At 46.6% G+C, this 14,549-nt stretch overlaps 6 protein-coding genes across 6 annotated transcripts; 3 read left to right on the top strand and 3 right to left on the bottom strand.

Moving 5' to 3' along the window:
* Positions 1 to 652: 652 nt before the first annotated feature.
* On the top strand, positions 653 to 1,541 carry PENARI_c022G08000 (RTA1 domain-containing protein; the record flags this gene model as incomplete). The annotated part of the gene is made up of 2 exons (XM_022635412.1): positions 653 to 824; positions 892 to 1,541. 2 exons carry the CDS (start codon positions 653 to 655, stop codon positions 1,539 to 1,541), a joined length of 822 nt encoding a protein of 273 aa, XP_022484834.1.
* Positions 1,542 to 4,222: 2,681 nt separating this feature from the next.
* PENARI_c022G01493 (uncharacterized protein) lies at positions 4,223 to 5,059 on the bottom strand (the record flags this gene model as incomplete). Its single annotated transcript, XM_022635318.1, has 2 exons — positions 4,223 to 4,777; positions 4,850 to 5,059. The coding sequence occupies 2 exons, from the start codon at positions 5,057 to 5,059 to the stop codon at positions 4,223 to 4,225; spliced, it is 765 nt and encodes a 254-aa protein (XP_022484676.1).
* A 974-nt stretch (positions 5,060 to 6,033) lies between these two features.
* Positions 6,034 to 7,530, bottom strand: PENARI_c022G04786 (uncharacterized protein; the record flags this gene model as incomplete). The annotated part of the gene is made up of 1 exon (XM_022635363.1): positions 6,034 to 7,530. One exon carries the CDS (start codon positions 7,528 to 7,530, stop codon positions 6,034 to 6,036), a length of 1,497 nt encoding a protein of 498 aa, XP_022484734.1.
* A 653-nt stretch (positions 7,531 to 8,183) lies between these two features.
* Positions 8,184 to 10,005, top strand: PENARI_c022G02639 (uncharacterized protein; the record flags this gene model as incomplete). Its single annotated transcript, XM_022635335.1, has 5 exons — positions 8,184 to 8,256; positions 8,350 to 8,476; positions 8,531 to 9,663; positions 9,719 to 9,792; positions 9,850 to 10,005. 5 exons carry the CDS (start codon positions 8,184 to 8,186, stop codon positions 10,003 to 10,005), a joined length of 1,563 nt encoding a protein of 520 aa, XP_022484808.1.
* A 727-nt stretch (positions 10,006 to 10,732) lies between these two features.
* Positions 10,733 to 11,680, top strand: PENARI_c022G04106 (pyrroline-5-carboxylate reductase family protein; the record flags this gene model as incomplete). The annotated part of the gene is made up of 2 exons (XM_022635353.1): positions 10,733 to 10,778; positions 10,842 to 11,680. The coding sequence occupies 2 exons, from the start codon at positions 10,733 to 10,735 to the stop codon at positions 11,678 to 11,680; spliced, it is 885 nt and encodes a 294-aa protein (XP_022484783.1).
* An 825-nt stretch (positions 11,681 to 12,505) lies between these two features.
* On the bottom strand, positions 12,506 to 14,234 carry PENARI_c022G09345 (uncharacterized protein; the record flags this gene model as incomplete). The annotated part of the gene is made up of 2 exons (XM_022635426.1): positions 12,506 to 14,131; positions 14,193 to 14,234. The coding sequence occupies 2 exons, from the start codon at positions 14,232 to 14,234 to the stop codon at positions 12,506 to 12,508; spliced, it is 1,668 nt and encodes a 555-aa protein (XP_022484719.1).
* Positions 14,235 to 14,549: the final 315 nt, after the last annotated feature.

Consider the following 14,549-nt stretch of genomic DNA (forward strand, 5'->3'; position numbering starts at 1 on the left):
AGACTTTTCCTTGAATTCCTGTTGCTGCTGGATAAATACAAACTGGGAAATATTGCTTCACGAGGGAAAAGGACGATAGAAGTTCCGTGAGAGCAGTTTATTCGCAGTAGTTGAGTGGTGCCCCTATTAAGATGATATCCAATCTTACTGGGTGTTAAATGCGCCGTTCCATGCACAGACAGGGTTGAGGGATCGCCAAGAACTTGCAGTGGGTCCATAGTCAAATACGACTACGTTGACCACCCGATTGGCTGCACATAGTTTCTAACCATATTGGTCTAGCAGATGAGCGTCTTGACTATTCTTTTAGATTTACCGCTAGTTAAACTCCGGTACTCTTGTAAACCTGCACGCAAGGACCACAGATGGTCGTACTCGTGAGCAGATAAGGTATTCAGTGATAGAAAATTTTTGAAAGCTGCTGCGCCATCGGCTTTTTATAGAATGTGCACTGGAGTGGCCATTTATAACGGAAGCCTTGAGTCGACATTTTGGCCATAAGTGCCCTCAATCTACCTCAAAAGACTAAGACAAGACTTCAAACCTTCAATTGTCAACCTACCAACCCCATCATATCGACTCTACCGCTGTCTTCAAATCAGACCATCATATACTTACAATATTGTCTTCTTCTTCGACGTCTCTTTTCAAAATGGTGAAGTTGGAGCCCATGACGAACGGCTACTACCTCTGGCATTATGTTCCCTCAATAGCAGCCGGAGTGATCTTCACTGTACTCTTCTTCGCCATTACAGCATTCCACTCTTGGAAGCTATTCAAAACCAAGGATCGCTTTACCTTTCCCTTTGCCATTGGCGGGCTGTGTAAGTCTTTCATATCTTTCAAAATTTTAGATTGTCAACAGACATACTAATGATATTGATTTCAAAGTCGAAATCATCGGTTACGCTGCCCGAGTGGCCGCCCATGGCAAGACCGGTGAGCTGATGCCCTACGTTATTCAGAGCGTCTTTCTCCTTCTCGCGCCGATCCTCTTCGCCGCCGCGGTCTACATGGTTCTCGCACGCATTATCCGCAGCGTTAACGCCGAGCAATACTCTCCTATTCGCATCAACTGGGTGACAAAGATATTCGTCGGCTGTGATATCCTCACCTTTCTCATCCAGGGTAGTGGCGCCGGCATGATGGCCGAGAGCAGCATGAGCAAGATGGGCAAGAACATTGTTCTTGCGGGTCTGATTTTGCAAATCCTCACATTCGTCTTGTTCCTGGTTACCGCGATTGTGTTTGACATTCGCATGAGGGCGAATCCTACTCTGGAAGCTACGCAAGGTGGTTCGCCTTGGAAGAAGCATTTGCTCAGCTTGTACACCGTCAGTTCTATGATCCTGCTTCGCTCGGTTTTCCGTGTCATTGAATATGGATTGGGCAATGATGGGTATTTGCTGGCAAATGAATGGCCCACTTATGTTCTGGATGCAGTTCCCATGTTTATCGCCATGATTTGTTTTGCTTACTGGTATCCAAGTGAGCTGCAGCCATTCTTGGTGAAGTCGGAGTTGGAGGTGGCTTCCGTTTAAGCGACACTAAAAGCTTGGTTGGATTGGTGTGGAATTATCCAGGCACCAAATGTGCTCAACGAATCTGCATATATTAGCGGCAGGGTGGATGGCTGCGCTTCGTATTTTCATTTTGCTTGGTATATGGGCTCCATGCGGGGCGTTTTTCATTTTGGTTCGCGTTTGAGTGTTTGAGCATATGTTCGGAATTTGACGAAAGGAATCTTTTGGTTTTTGTTTGTGTTTCTATCTGACAGTCATAGGGGTTTAGAAATGAAATAGATCAAGTCATCCCCAACCTTATGAGATTCATAGCGAGCTTTCTAACAATAATGTAGATGATATATACATCGATAAGCCATATATAGGACTTTGCGTGCGTTGTGATTTACAATGAATGATAGAGAAGTGCCCATAAACTGATTGGCCATAAAGAGATGATTTAAGTCTGATCCTCAAATGGGGGGTATCTCTATATATAATGGTAAAATACATCAGCAGTGGAAAACCCCTGAATTGTCATCTCAAGTCGGTGCATTCGATGTATCGCATCTCAATGCATGAGATAAGGTCTTATTCACTCTATTTATTTGTGGCTTCACGAAGCCAAGGCTCAATTGGTGAATATCCTCAGATCACAACAGCGTGGACGGGTTGGAAAGACTCCGGTTTGGGCAATTCTATTGGACTTCGCGCTGGATCCTTTCTACAAGCTGAGGAGCTACCATGTAAGAAAAAAAAGTCAAGCCTAGAGGGGTGTCATTCATTCCTTAGAGATAAGACCTTTTCATAGGGTATGCTACTAGTGCCTCTGGGGTTTTCTTGCAATCCGAATTCCTATGTTTATAATTAGCGTCAGTCTGTCTATTTTCTCATTAATTTCGTTTGTAACGACATCAATTTATTATTTGCCCAGACTAGCTGTAGGTAAGTCAAGGTGCTAGGGAGGTTTCCCGACGGCTTCGAAGCCTAAAAAAGGCACGTCAATTAGTTGGACATAGCAACAGTATGACCATCACTATGAATAAACTGCACTTCCCCAATAACAAAGCTTTAAGCCTTATCTTGCTACGAAGGCAGTGGAAAGGGGAAAACTCTACAAACACGTCAGAATTGCATATCATGCAACTACGTCACTAGCTTTCCGAATAAGTTATATTTGTTCTGCTCGTTCGCCCTCTAAATTTTCGAGGGACACCCCCGGCCAAGGGCGAGGACTAAGTGGATGCTTTCGGGCCGAGATACGTATGCAAGAGAACCTCGGGCCGGTGGACACATCAGCGAGACTAATAGATTGGAGATTTTACCCCAAGCTCTCGGATGCCCTTCTGAGTGACGGGCTCTGGTGCCGGCTGAAACGTATGAACTTACCTAGCACCGATTTCTTGTATAGATTATGTACCTCCTTTTCCAAGTATCCGGGGGCTATAATACAGGAAGAAAACGTAATGAATGCCAATCACCGTTGCCAACATCAAGGTGACTTTCTTGTGCATCCTTCTGCGATGAAGCGCATGGGATCATCCTCTCAACAGGACGGGAATGTAACGGGCCAGGCCCGGTCCACATCACGTGATAACCACGCGAACTCACCTTGTTTACACCGCCGATCTCCATGTTGAACTTCTTTCCCTTAAGCTTTTGATAAACAGCATGTTGGCTTAGTTAGCTTGAATCAAGGCTTCAGCCCTTCACAGGGAAGCTTAGAAAAAGGAAGCGTGAGTCCACTTCTTGGACGTCGTTACTGTAAGGATTAACGGCTTCTTTAGATAAGGGGCCCTCCAAAAACCATTTTAAATGGTCGTTTCAGCGAATGCACTATTCATCTGCTCACAAAGTTGGTCGCCAAATAAAAATTATTCCCGCTGTCCCCATATGGTTCTCCTAGTGGACACAATTTGATGGGTTGTAATTCAATACAATTGACACGTCCAATATAGTAGGGGTACCTCCCATGGACGCTCGATGATAGAGTCTCTATCATCGAGCTACTAAGGTAATCACTAGCAACATCGCTGATTTTGTCGAATATCATGAATAGCACTATGAAGCTAAATACTTATACCTCACCAAAACGGCCGGCTAGGGAAAGGAACAACAGCGATCATGTTCACTGAGCACGAGCAAGATCTGCCCTACGCAGGTCCACCTGAAAGGCATTATTCAGTGTATATGCTAATGACTATAATTTGATTGAAATGCCTGCTTCCCACATAAGTAAATAGCTAGAATGTTGAAATTTGAATGGAGAATACGATGAATGATGCCAGTACGCTTGTAGGTCAAGGCCAACGAGGTGGTTTAAGTCTGATCTCTCCTTCATGAAGGAGAGATCCTATTTAATGTGAAGCATTTCCCCTGAACTATCCTATACATGGTAGGTTGAATGCTGATCATGAGCTTCATGCTTTGGCGAAGCGGGCATTTAATGCCTGGAGATGCCTGAGCAAGCCATGAATCTCAACATAGAACTTATACAAATCTCAATGTGTAAATGTCCTTCTATGTCTATATATTTTTCAGCGAGTCAACTCCAAGTCGAGGTACAAGTGTGATGATCTGATTCTATTTACGGAAATATGTCTTTAATTGTAGTCACAATATCAGTAGCTTAGAAAGGCCTGGCCCAAAAGTAGGGAACGACAGGGTTGACAAAGTCCGTTGGTAACCTGTGTCAAGCCCAACCTCAATTCTTATGGTCTCTATACACAGCGTGCACCATCAACCAGAATCTCAACGCCGCTAATAATTGAGCTTGCAGGCTCCGCTAGGAAGAGAGCGACGTTCGCAACATCAGACGGCTCGACAAGGCGACCGATTGGAATTGACTCGCACTTTGCCTTGATGATCTCTGCAGGAACTGGCCCGTCTGCAATACCAGCGAACTTGTTCAACAGAGGTGTGTTTCCGGAGGTCGGACAGATAGTATTGAAGCGCAGTTGGTCTCTGGCAAATTCCAAGGCCATAGACTTTGTAGCCGAAGAAACACCGGCCTTTGTAGCGTTATACCATGTCTGGGTAGCACCGGGGCGGATAGCATTCTCGCTAGAAATCACAACGGTGGAGCCAGGGCCATTCTTTTTCATTTCGGGAATAAGGACTTTTGAGGCGAGGTAGATGCTTCTGACGTTGACGTTGAATAGGCGGTCAAACTCTTCCACGGTCACGTCGAGTCCAGACTTGTTGGGGTACGACCAGCCGGCATTGTGAACGACGATTGATGGAGCTTTGCCGAACTTTGAGATCGAGGTCTCGAGCTATACGAACAAAGTCAGTATCATAGAACTAGCAAGTGAAAGACGGGTTAAGGAGGGAGGTTGGCTTATTACCGCTTTGACCCAACTTTGTTCTTCGGCAACATTTGCTTTGATCTGATAGGCCACGTCCTCGGAATAGCCATCAACGGGACCATCGGTGGCCTGGAGGTCCAGTCCAAGTACGACTGCACCCTCGCGAACGAAAGTCTCAAGAATTCCGCGTCCGAAGCCTTGGGTTGAGCCCGATACAAGGGCAATCTTTCCTTCGAGGCGGCCTGGCATGTTGATGTGTTCAAGGGTTGTCGATTGACGTTTGGTTTGGGTTGGAAGTTTGAAGATGAAGGCAATTGATTAATTGATACGCATTGATCTTATTCAGTATTTATATATTCAAAGGCATTCATCTTTTGGCGCCGAAGTTGAAGCATAATCTACGGGCAGCGACCCGGGCGGGGAAGTCGGATGGCCCTTCCGCGTTTCGGTCTCTAACTTTATCTAATCTTACTGCCATTTCCCTCGGCCCGGTCTATCTGCTGTGCCCAGAAAACATAGTTACGTGGTCTTATCTCGGCTACAGTCGGAGCTCGGGGTTGATCACCGATGTTATTATACGTCAATTTCCCCATGTTTTCCCCGCCAATTCCCAGGTCTGCCAAAAAGGAAGTTCCGACTTTTTGTCTTTGCTCAGACCAAAGGGGCCAGAGTGAGGTACCAGCCGGACAACTGCTGTCCAAAGGAAGCGGGGTCCGAACGCTGCCGAGCATGCTGATAAGCGTTCTGTGGAAAGATAGATATGCGCTATACGTTTGATCGACTCTTCATCACTGGAACTTCATGACCTCAATACTTGGTTGGAGGTTCCCTGTGCAGTATTATATGCCTGCTATCTAATTGAGTTGAGGCGTACGCAACTGGAATGACGTAAATCGGGTTAGAAATTAACATATATAACGTTACCTTGTGAGGGGAAGAGATAATACTGACAATGACCCGTCAATCTAGAAGTGGCAAAGGACACATGTACGCATGGATATCTAATTGTGGTAGCCTATATATCACGTCGGAAGGGGTCAGGGTAAACGAAGGCGTCCATCTATCCATACTTTAGCTGAAATTATAGACATGAACATTGAACTTTTGGATATACTAGCTGTCATCTTTGGTAAATGCTGAATACAAGATAAGATTAAATTTGATACTGCTATTTGCCCTGATACATACATAGTTTACCGAACGCAAGATCTCTTTATCAACACCTAAGAGTTATCCCCACATGAGAAGACGCCCGATACTGATCCATCATGATATGAAGCCTGAATACTCAAGACAGTTGAGTAAGTGCCTCCGACGATGATGAAAGCTCCCAGGAGTATCATGAAAATTCCACCAACAAGCGCCGAGGCTTGCTTCCACCCATTCCGATATGTTTTGAAAGCATTTGGTAACCAAATCATTGGCGAGATTACATTTCCCGTTTCGACATTCCGAACACTATCGCTTGCTCTGCTGGGATTTGCTCCCAAATAGAAGAGAATCATGAAACCAGGGAGGACATTAGTAAACACAGGATTTATGAGTGCGCCGACCAAACTCAGAAAGTCGTCGAAGAAAGGCACGACACCGACAACAATGAATCCAAAAACAACAGTCACGGCCATAGACCCAATCCAAACAGTCCAGTGGGTGACTGTATTAGATTGAAGATGCCGTGTACCGCGGAGAATTCTGACGAACCAATATTTGGCCGCTATGTGGCTCCATAGAATGGCAGTCACCAGTAATCCGGGAAACGCAATGCCGTAAGATATCTTCTTGATCAAATCCCCAGCTGAGCCCAGAGCGGGGCTTACGAGGTATTGGCCAATCTTGCCATACATGATGGATGCAATGGCAATGTTCGTTAAAACAATAAAGGACTGGCCATAAATGAGAGAGCGAGTAAACTTTTCGGGTTCCTTCATCTCAGCCGCAACGGAGAAAAAGGTTCCTGACGCACCCAAAGCAAAGAGCTGGGTGGATATTGCGGACATAGCCTCAGTAAAGCTTGCCTGAGGCAAAACACGAATGTCCAGATTGATCGGCCCAGGTGGAGCCCCCGCAGGTCTATCTCTAGCGAGGCAGGCGATTGCGGTTATCCAAATAGCGAAGACGATGCCGGCCACGCCGATCCAACTGATCCAGGCTACCTTTTCCAGAGAACGGAAACCAGTTCCGAAGATAAAAGCAGCTGCGCATGCGACGGCGACAAAGGCCATAGTGCAAGCTCCATGATTCGAAAGTGCGTTAAGTGCCACAGACGTGGTGAGCATACCTGCTCCGGCGACAAGAGCGAGATATATATAGTAGATGATCCCAATAAATTCTCGTGCTCCTTTTCCAAAGAGCAACTCAGCGGCGTCACCGATGCTGTGCATTTGGGGATAGTACTGCCTGGCATTTCCACTAACATAACCGGCCACAGTTGTGATAACAGCCAAAATGACGAAACATAGTATTCCGGGGAAGAACCCCAAGACATGGAAAGTGGATGGAAGACTGAGGGCACCGAGTCCGATTTGAAATTTGGCGATTAGGATAGCAGCTCCTTGCCATGAGACGCCCCGGAAGTTGACTTCACCCTCTTCACTGTTGAACAAGTCTTGCGGTGCCTGGAAGAGAGCTTTAGAATTTTCATCGGGGTTCAACTCGTGGCAACCCCCATTGTCGATATCATGTTCGCCGTCGTGAATTTGGTCTTTCTTGGATTGATTCATGTTGTAATGTGAGTATGCATAAGAGGATACATTCCAAACGCAAGTGAAAGGGCAATTGAAAGCGCAATTTAAACAAATATATTCAACCCGCAGTGGAGTGGAATGCGAGCTTATCATCTCGGACCGAAAAAGAAAATGGGGTAAAACTGCGGGGAATATCGTCAATTTGCCACTATAGAAACGACCTCTACAATATACTTGATAACCTAAGTTTTTTTTATGATTTGATAATAGTCCGTCCTGACCGTTTAGAGCTACATCAATAAGTCAAACTGGAGCTGTTAGGTGAAGAAATCAAAAAGCCGCCTCTGATGGTCTTTCTCTGCAAGTGCAAGTGAAATTGAAGGACCTCTGTGATAACAGCGCCAATGATATGTTTTTTTGTTATCATCGAGCTAGAGGTAGAAAAGAATGAATAGCTAGATATTTCAATCTTGTTCCCCGCCTATCTATGACTGGCAACTTTACCACATCGATAGCGATGTCGAGAGTGGTTCTCGGCCCGAGGGTTAGGAGGAAACTTGCTCGCACTGATCTCTTGCCGGGCCGAGTATCCAAACAGGCACCTAGCTGTTACCATATCTTTCGATGATGTCTGCTTCCTCACTTGAACCTCTAGGCCGACAAATTTACCTTCTGCAGGCTGTACAATCATGTCTGGTCTCGCTAGAAATCATCTGCTTCATGCGGTCAGGCGACGACCGTTGATTGCATTTTGTGGATTTAGTGCGTCAGCTTCAATATCGCAAGCCACAAACAGCAAAAACAGTCGAACCAAAGGATATTCTTTCAGCTCTAGGAATATTGCATATGCTACAGGTGGCACCAGTCTAGCTATTGTCGGGTTGTTGTGGTCAGGACGTGGCGAGCGCGAGGATATCGACGATCCATGTGACAAAAGGGCACTTTCATCAGTTCCACTGTCCAAGCTTCTCTCGGGATGGGTGTAAGTCCAAAGTATGGGATCATATGAACATTAACTGACACCAAGTTTCTACAGCGCTTTTGCATTTTGCTCTTCGCCGACTTGGGTCGACATGAGCGAGTCTCTGTACAACATATTATCCAAAATTCCCATCCTCGCCTCAATCACCAATGCCATCGTGATGCAAACATTCTTTAATCAATTTCTGGGTGGTGAAACGACCTCGGAATGTCTTCCTAAGATTGAGGCCCTCCGCAATGAAGAAATCGGTACCCTCCTCGGCTACAACATCGAAGCGGAACTTGATGGCTCAAGCAAGCAGACCCAACTTATTCTTGAACAAACTCAACATGTTCTTTCTTCTATCGAAGCTCAAGGAAAGTTGGCACGAAAATTCTGGCCTGACACCAGTGCTACTGGTGGCGACAACCGTTGCTGGGTCCGAATCAAGGTCACAGGCCTGCTTCCCAACCCGAGTGCCCTTTACCATGGCTCTCAGGCCATTCTCAGAGCTAGGGAGGAGAAAGGTCTGGATAAATATGTTCCTTATCCGGGATTGCCCCATGATGGTGACTGGGAAGCGGCGGTCGAAAGTGTAACAGACTCGGACCGAAAAGAGCTGTTGAACCTCCGTGCCGTATTGGAGAATATTGCTACAAAGGCAAGAGACAGCAACGTGCGCATCGTGATTGATGCCGAACAAACTTGGTATCAACCTGTGATTGACGCTTTAACCGACGAACTCATGCAAAGATACAACTCCCTGGAAGGACCCCCCACTTGTATCGCCTCTTTCCAGGCTTATCTCCGCAGATATCCCCAGCTTCTCGATCAACAGATTCAGCGCGCGGATGAGAAAGGTTACAAACTGCTTTTCAAACAGGTTCGAGGTGCTTACATGGTCACTGAAGCTGCCAGATGGAAAGAAGAAGGGAGGGAGGGGCCTGGGCCGGTCTGGGAAACCAAATCAGAAACCGATGCCTCCTACAATTATGGAGTTGAGAAGACCCTCTCCACAGTGGCTGAGCAGGTACGGAAGACTGGTCACTCCAGGATTAGTGTCGTGTTTGCCACCCACAATTCTATCAGCATTGACCGCGGGATCGAGTTGTTAGAAAAATATGGGATGGCTAAGCGCCAGGGTGATTCAAACAGGCTTGTAGTCTCGGGTGAGATTGCTGGTAGTATCGCCTTTGCGCAGCTTTATGGTCAGTTATTTTTTCTTTTTGGATTCCTCGTGGTAATGATTCTAATACATAACAGGTATGAAAGATGACTTGACCAACAAGATTACTGGCACCGTGACCGCTGAGGGAGGTTTTCCACTCGTTGTCAAGGTACGTAATCCATTTGCCCTCGATAAAAGATGTCATTCATGCTAATTCATATCAAAGTCAATGAGTTACGGTGATCTCAAAGAATGTCTGCCATTTTTGGCGAGACGGGCCACCGAGAACAAGGCTGTTCTAGAGGGACGAGGTGGCGCTGCTGCAGAGAGAGTGCGACTGGGTCGTGAAATTCGCAGTCGGTTGTTGCCTTTCAAAAATTGAAATAAGCTTATAAGATTTATATGTAAGGATTGTGTTTTGACAGTTTGAAGTGAATTAGATGCTCTAGTTACCATGCAAAATTGAAGCAATGCTTTAGGCTCCTCATTATTTCCAGTCATATTCCATGGTCCTATTGAGTGTACTCTGCCTAGGTAAGAAGCTCATCTACGGTGCTAGACAGATGTAGCAATATGGCGATTAGTAATTATCATGCGGAAACCGCTCACATATAACCATTCAGGAAATTGAAAAAAAAAAATACAATGGCAGACGAAGTGCGGTGTCAATTCTCAAAAAGGGCCTGTGTCTGGGCATTAGTTATTAACTGAAAATTAACGTTACTGGGATCATAGGCGATGACATGATCAATTGGGTATGAGACCACGTTCTCGTCAGAGAACGAAAAGTTGCTTACCATTGCGGTGTGGCTTGAACGCTCGGCTAGCGTGTTAAACAGTCACGGCAATGTCATCCGATTGTTGCGCCCACGAAGCCCACTAGGATTACTCGGTCATTCTATACCGGGTAATCCGGCAGTTCCACCACAAGAGCAAGCCTCGGGTCCGCCCTCCGACTATCTTTCTGGGCCGAGATCTCATCACCTGACACCAACTGACTCGGTCCGGGTATGATGAAATGAGTGGCTCAGGTGCGGGGGATAATCTAGAGGACATAAATATATTTTGACTTGGTAACATGGTCCAGAGGATTGTGAATTATTTTAAAGATGGGAATCAACGCCACTCAGTTAACGGTTGCCGTGATTGGCTGTGGTAAGTGAAAGATATCATTCAATCAACTCAAAGCATAAGAAGACTGACATTGTCGGTAATCAGGTACCCTAGGGACCGCAATTGCCGCTGGTATTCTCGACCCAAAAGATAGTGAAGCTTTCCAAATCAACCGCCTCATCTGCACCGTCGGAACCGAACCCTCTAAAACCCGCCTTGAAGCTGCCCTTTCCGATCACAAATCGCGAATCACAGTTTCCACCGCGGATGAAAATGTTCGCGCAGTCCAAGAAGCAGATATCGTGCTACTGGCCTTTAAGCCCTTCAAGCGAGCCGACGTCTTTGCAGTTCCCGGATTCAAAGAGGCTTTGCGTGATAAGTTTGTCCTTAGCATCATGGCCGGCATTACCACCGCTGAGTTGAGTCGCCTAACCTTCGGTGAAGATTATGACTCGAACAGTCAATCATCGCTTCAGGCTGTACGTGCTATGCCCAATATGGCCGCTAGGATCCGGGAGGCTGTGACATTGTACACCCCCAGTCCCGCCACCACAAAGGAGAACGTCGAGCTTGCATCTTGGGTATTTGGCCAGGTTGGTGAAGCTCATCAGATTCCCGAGAAATCTTTTGATATCTGTGCAGTCTTGGTCGGTTGTGCCGGCTCGCTGCTGCTCCTTGCCATTGATGGATTGCTGGATGCTGCTGTCGCCGAGGGCGTGAGGAGACCGGAGGTACAGAATCTGGTGGTGAACAGTGCGATTGGTATGATGAAGTTGGTACCTGCAGGAGATCATCCGAGTGTTCTACGAGAGAAGATTGCCTCTCCTGGAGGCTGCTCTATTCGAGCTCTCTTGGAACTTGAAAAGCTAGGAGTTCGTTCAGCGTTCACAACTGCCATCCTGGCAGCGGCGGAGAAATCAAAACAGATGTCCTCTACCCGTTGAGAAATCAAGTTTATTTGTTAATATAATATCAGTGTTCGTTCTTTTTATCATGCTATGATTAACTCCCATTGATGTAAGGCGGAAATGTGTCAAAGCACCACTGAGGATAAATATTTGCAGTTCAAACAATTCTATGAATGGACAAAGAAGAACCTACAGTCAATTTATGTTTTGTAGATGCTGAATGAAGAAATCTTCTCCTGATTTTCCCTAGACATGTAACAGTGGGGATTTCGACGAGGTGGTTCAATATCAATATTCTAGTTCACCTACCATTTCGAGCTTGAAGCCTGTGTTTTCATGGGTTTTCAAATATAGTAGAAGATCCTGCCAGTCAAATCGATACTGCGACTGTTACCACTGTTATGAGTCCATTCTATAAATCATGGCGATACAAGGTGTAGTGCAAAAGGCCGTTCTCGAGGAAGTACCGGTTATCCGTTCTCAGTCTTTAAGAGCAATAGTTTTGAATTTAGATCAGATTTCACCTGAGCAGTCAAAGCAGTCATCATTTTCTCCCCGAAATATAATTGAACAGGCTATGTCAAAGCTATAACATAGTCGAAATTTGAACTTGGCTGAAAGGCCATCCAAATAACGGGGATACTCATATTCCTACTACTATATACCAGATGTCCCAAAGCCCTGTAGGCACTTTGAATGATGTTTTGGGGGTTGCCAGCACGCTCGATGAAAGGATTGCTTTAATTGGAACTGTTGATCAACGGCCAACTTAGATACACTGTCAAGAATATCCTAGATTTTAATGGATTGTTTGTTTAACCGTTGAATTGAATTGATTTACCCATCCCCGTTGAGCTCTAATTATTCCGGAATATGGCAAGCAGACAGAGTGGTGCTGCCCGTCACATAACTATCCTTCACACAACGGATGCTCGAAAATCTCAGCAAAACATTGACCGAGTTTGCCTTGTCATTTGTTCCGCTTGAACGAGCTCCACCAAAGGGATGCGCACCGATAACCGCGCCGGTGCTTTTGTCGTTGATGCAAAACATACCGACCGAGTCTCGCAGTTTCTCATCTGCAACCTTGATAGCCTGTCTATCACGGGCAAACACAGAACCTGCCAAAGCATACTCAGATGTGCCATCAATGAGCGTGCATACGTCCTCGAAGCCACCTGCGGCGGAATCATCGTATGTCTGAACTGTGAAAAGGGGACCAAAGAGCTCTTTGCTCATCAAATCAGATTCCTCGCTACCTTCTTTGGTTTTGAAGATGGTAGGCTGGACAAAATACCCCTTGCTGCCATCTGTGTTGCCACCGTAGATTAATTCGTGACCATCATCCTTGGCGCACTGAACGAATCTTTGAAATCGCTCGAACGAATCCTGCGAGCATAGCGGACCCAGAGCATGGTGAAGCTGTTTGACATCGTCGCCGTGTGTCATCTTGGCTGCTTCTAGAGCCAATGCCAATCTCAAATCACCCTGATCCCACATGGACTGCGGGACATAAATACGGGATAAGGCACTGCATTTCTGGCCCTGGAACTCATATGCTGAGCGGACTGCAGCAGATGCAATCCAGTCAACGTCATCTTTGCAGGAGTTGTGGATAAGATGGAAGTTTTTGCCTCCGCTTTCCCCTACGATGCGGGGGAAGCTTTTGTAGATATGGGCGTTAGCGCCAATCTGAGCATGAAGGGTCCTCAGGACTGCCGAAGAGCCAGTATAATGAAGACCGGCGAAGTGAGGGTTGGCAAGGGCCGGCTCAACAACTGTTCGCGGATTGGCCGCGGGCAAAAACTGAATCACACCCTTTGGCAGACCTGCCTCCTCCATGATTTCGTACAGTATATAGTTGGACATCACTGCCATGGGTGAAGGCTTCCAAAGGATAACATTGCCTAGGAGAGCTGGCGTGAAAGCAATGTGTGCTCCCAAGGCCGCAAAGTTGAAGGGCGAGATAGCGAGCACAAACCCTTCCAGAGCCCGATAATCCAATCTACTGGACGAGGATTCGAATTGTTTCGGCGGTTGCTGCTGGTAGAGCTGGGCGCAGAAGTGGACATGGAAATTCAAAGTATCGATAACTTCAGCGATGCAATCCCCTTCGGCCTGTCCACATGTCTTCCCTTGTCCGATCATAGTCGCGGCCACGAGCTTCCACCGGTATTTTGGAGACTGAACAAGGTGTGCCGCTCTTCTGTAGATGGCTGCTCGATCTTTAAATGGCATATTGGCCCAGGTCTTTCTTGCTTCCAGGGCACCCGGAATGGCTTTGCTCTTGATAGTTTCCGCGTCAAGTTCGTGATATTCTGCCAAGGGAGCGCCATATCGATTCCAAGGATTGACTTGCTTGCTCTTGCGGCCCGTGAAAATGCGTTCCCCATTGACAATGCTTGGGATGTCAGCAACTGTGTTCTCCAATTGCGCAAGAGCGATCGTCAGAAGCTTTCTTTCTTCCGATCCGGGCTCGTATGAAAGCTGAAAACCAGTTAATGTCGGAAGGATTTCTCCAAGTTTGGCTCTTGCAGAAGAAACTTACCCCATCGGCGTTGGCTGGCTCTGGATACTGAGCGGCTGGCATCGTGACGTATATGCAGATCGTACGGATTTTCTTAAATCTCCGATACTAATGAAGTTCTGGAAGTCTGAACGGCAGAGAGGTTTCTTATCGTTTGAAGACAGAGGGGTATTTTCGTATTTTCTCGGGCCGGCCAAGATGGACTTCCACATCGCCACTCTGAGTCGGGCACCATGTCCGGCCACAAGTAGTCCTGCTAGCGGTGTTTGACTATTGTCCTTCCGAGATTCGGCTACCCCATCCGACTGCCCAATGACTGTTATGCCGGGAGTTGAGACTATTCGGACCGAGCAAATTTCAACTAACCTCGAACGCCAC

This window comes from Penicillium arizonense (genome assembly GCF_001773325.1).
Source record: "Penicillium arizonense strain CBS 141311 chromosome Unknown PENARI_contig022, whole genome shotgun sequence".
Classification (NCBI taxonomy): Eukaryota; Fungi; Ascomycota; class Eurotiomycetes; order Eurotiales; family Aspergillaceae; genus Penicillium; species Penicillium arizonense.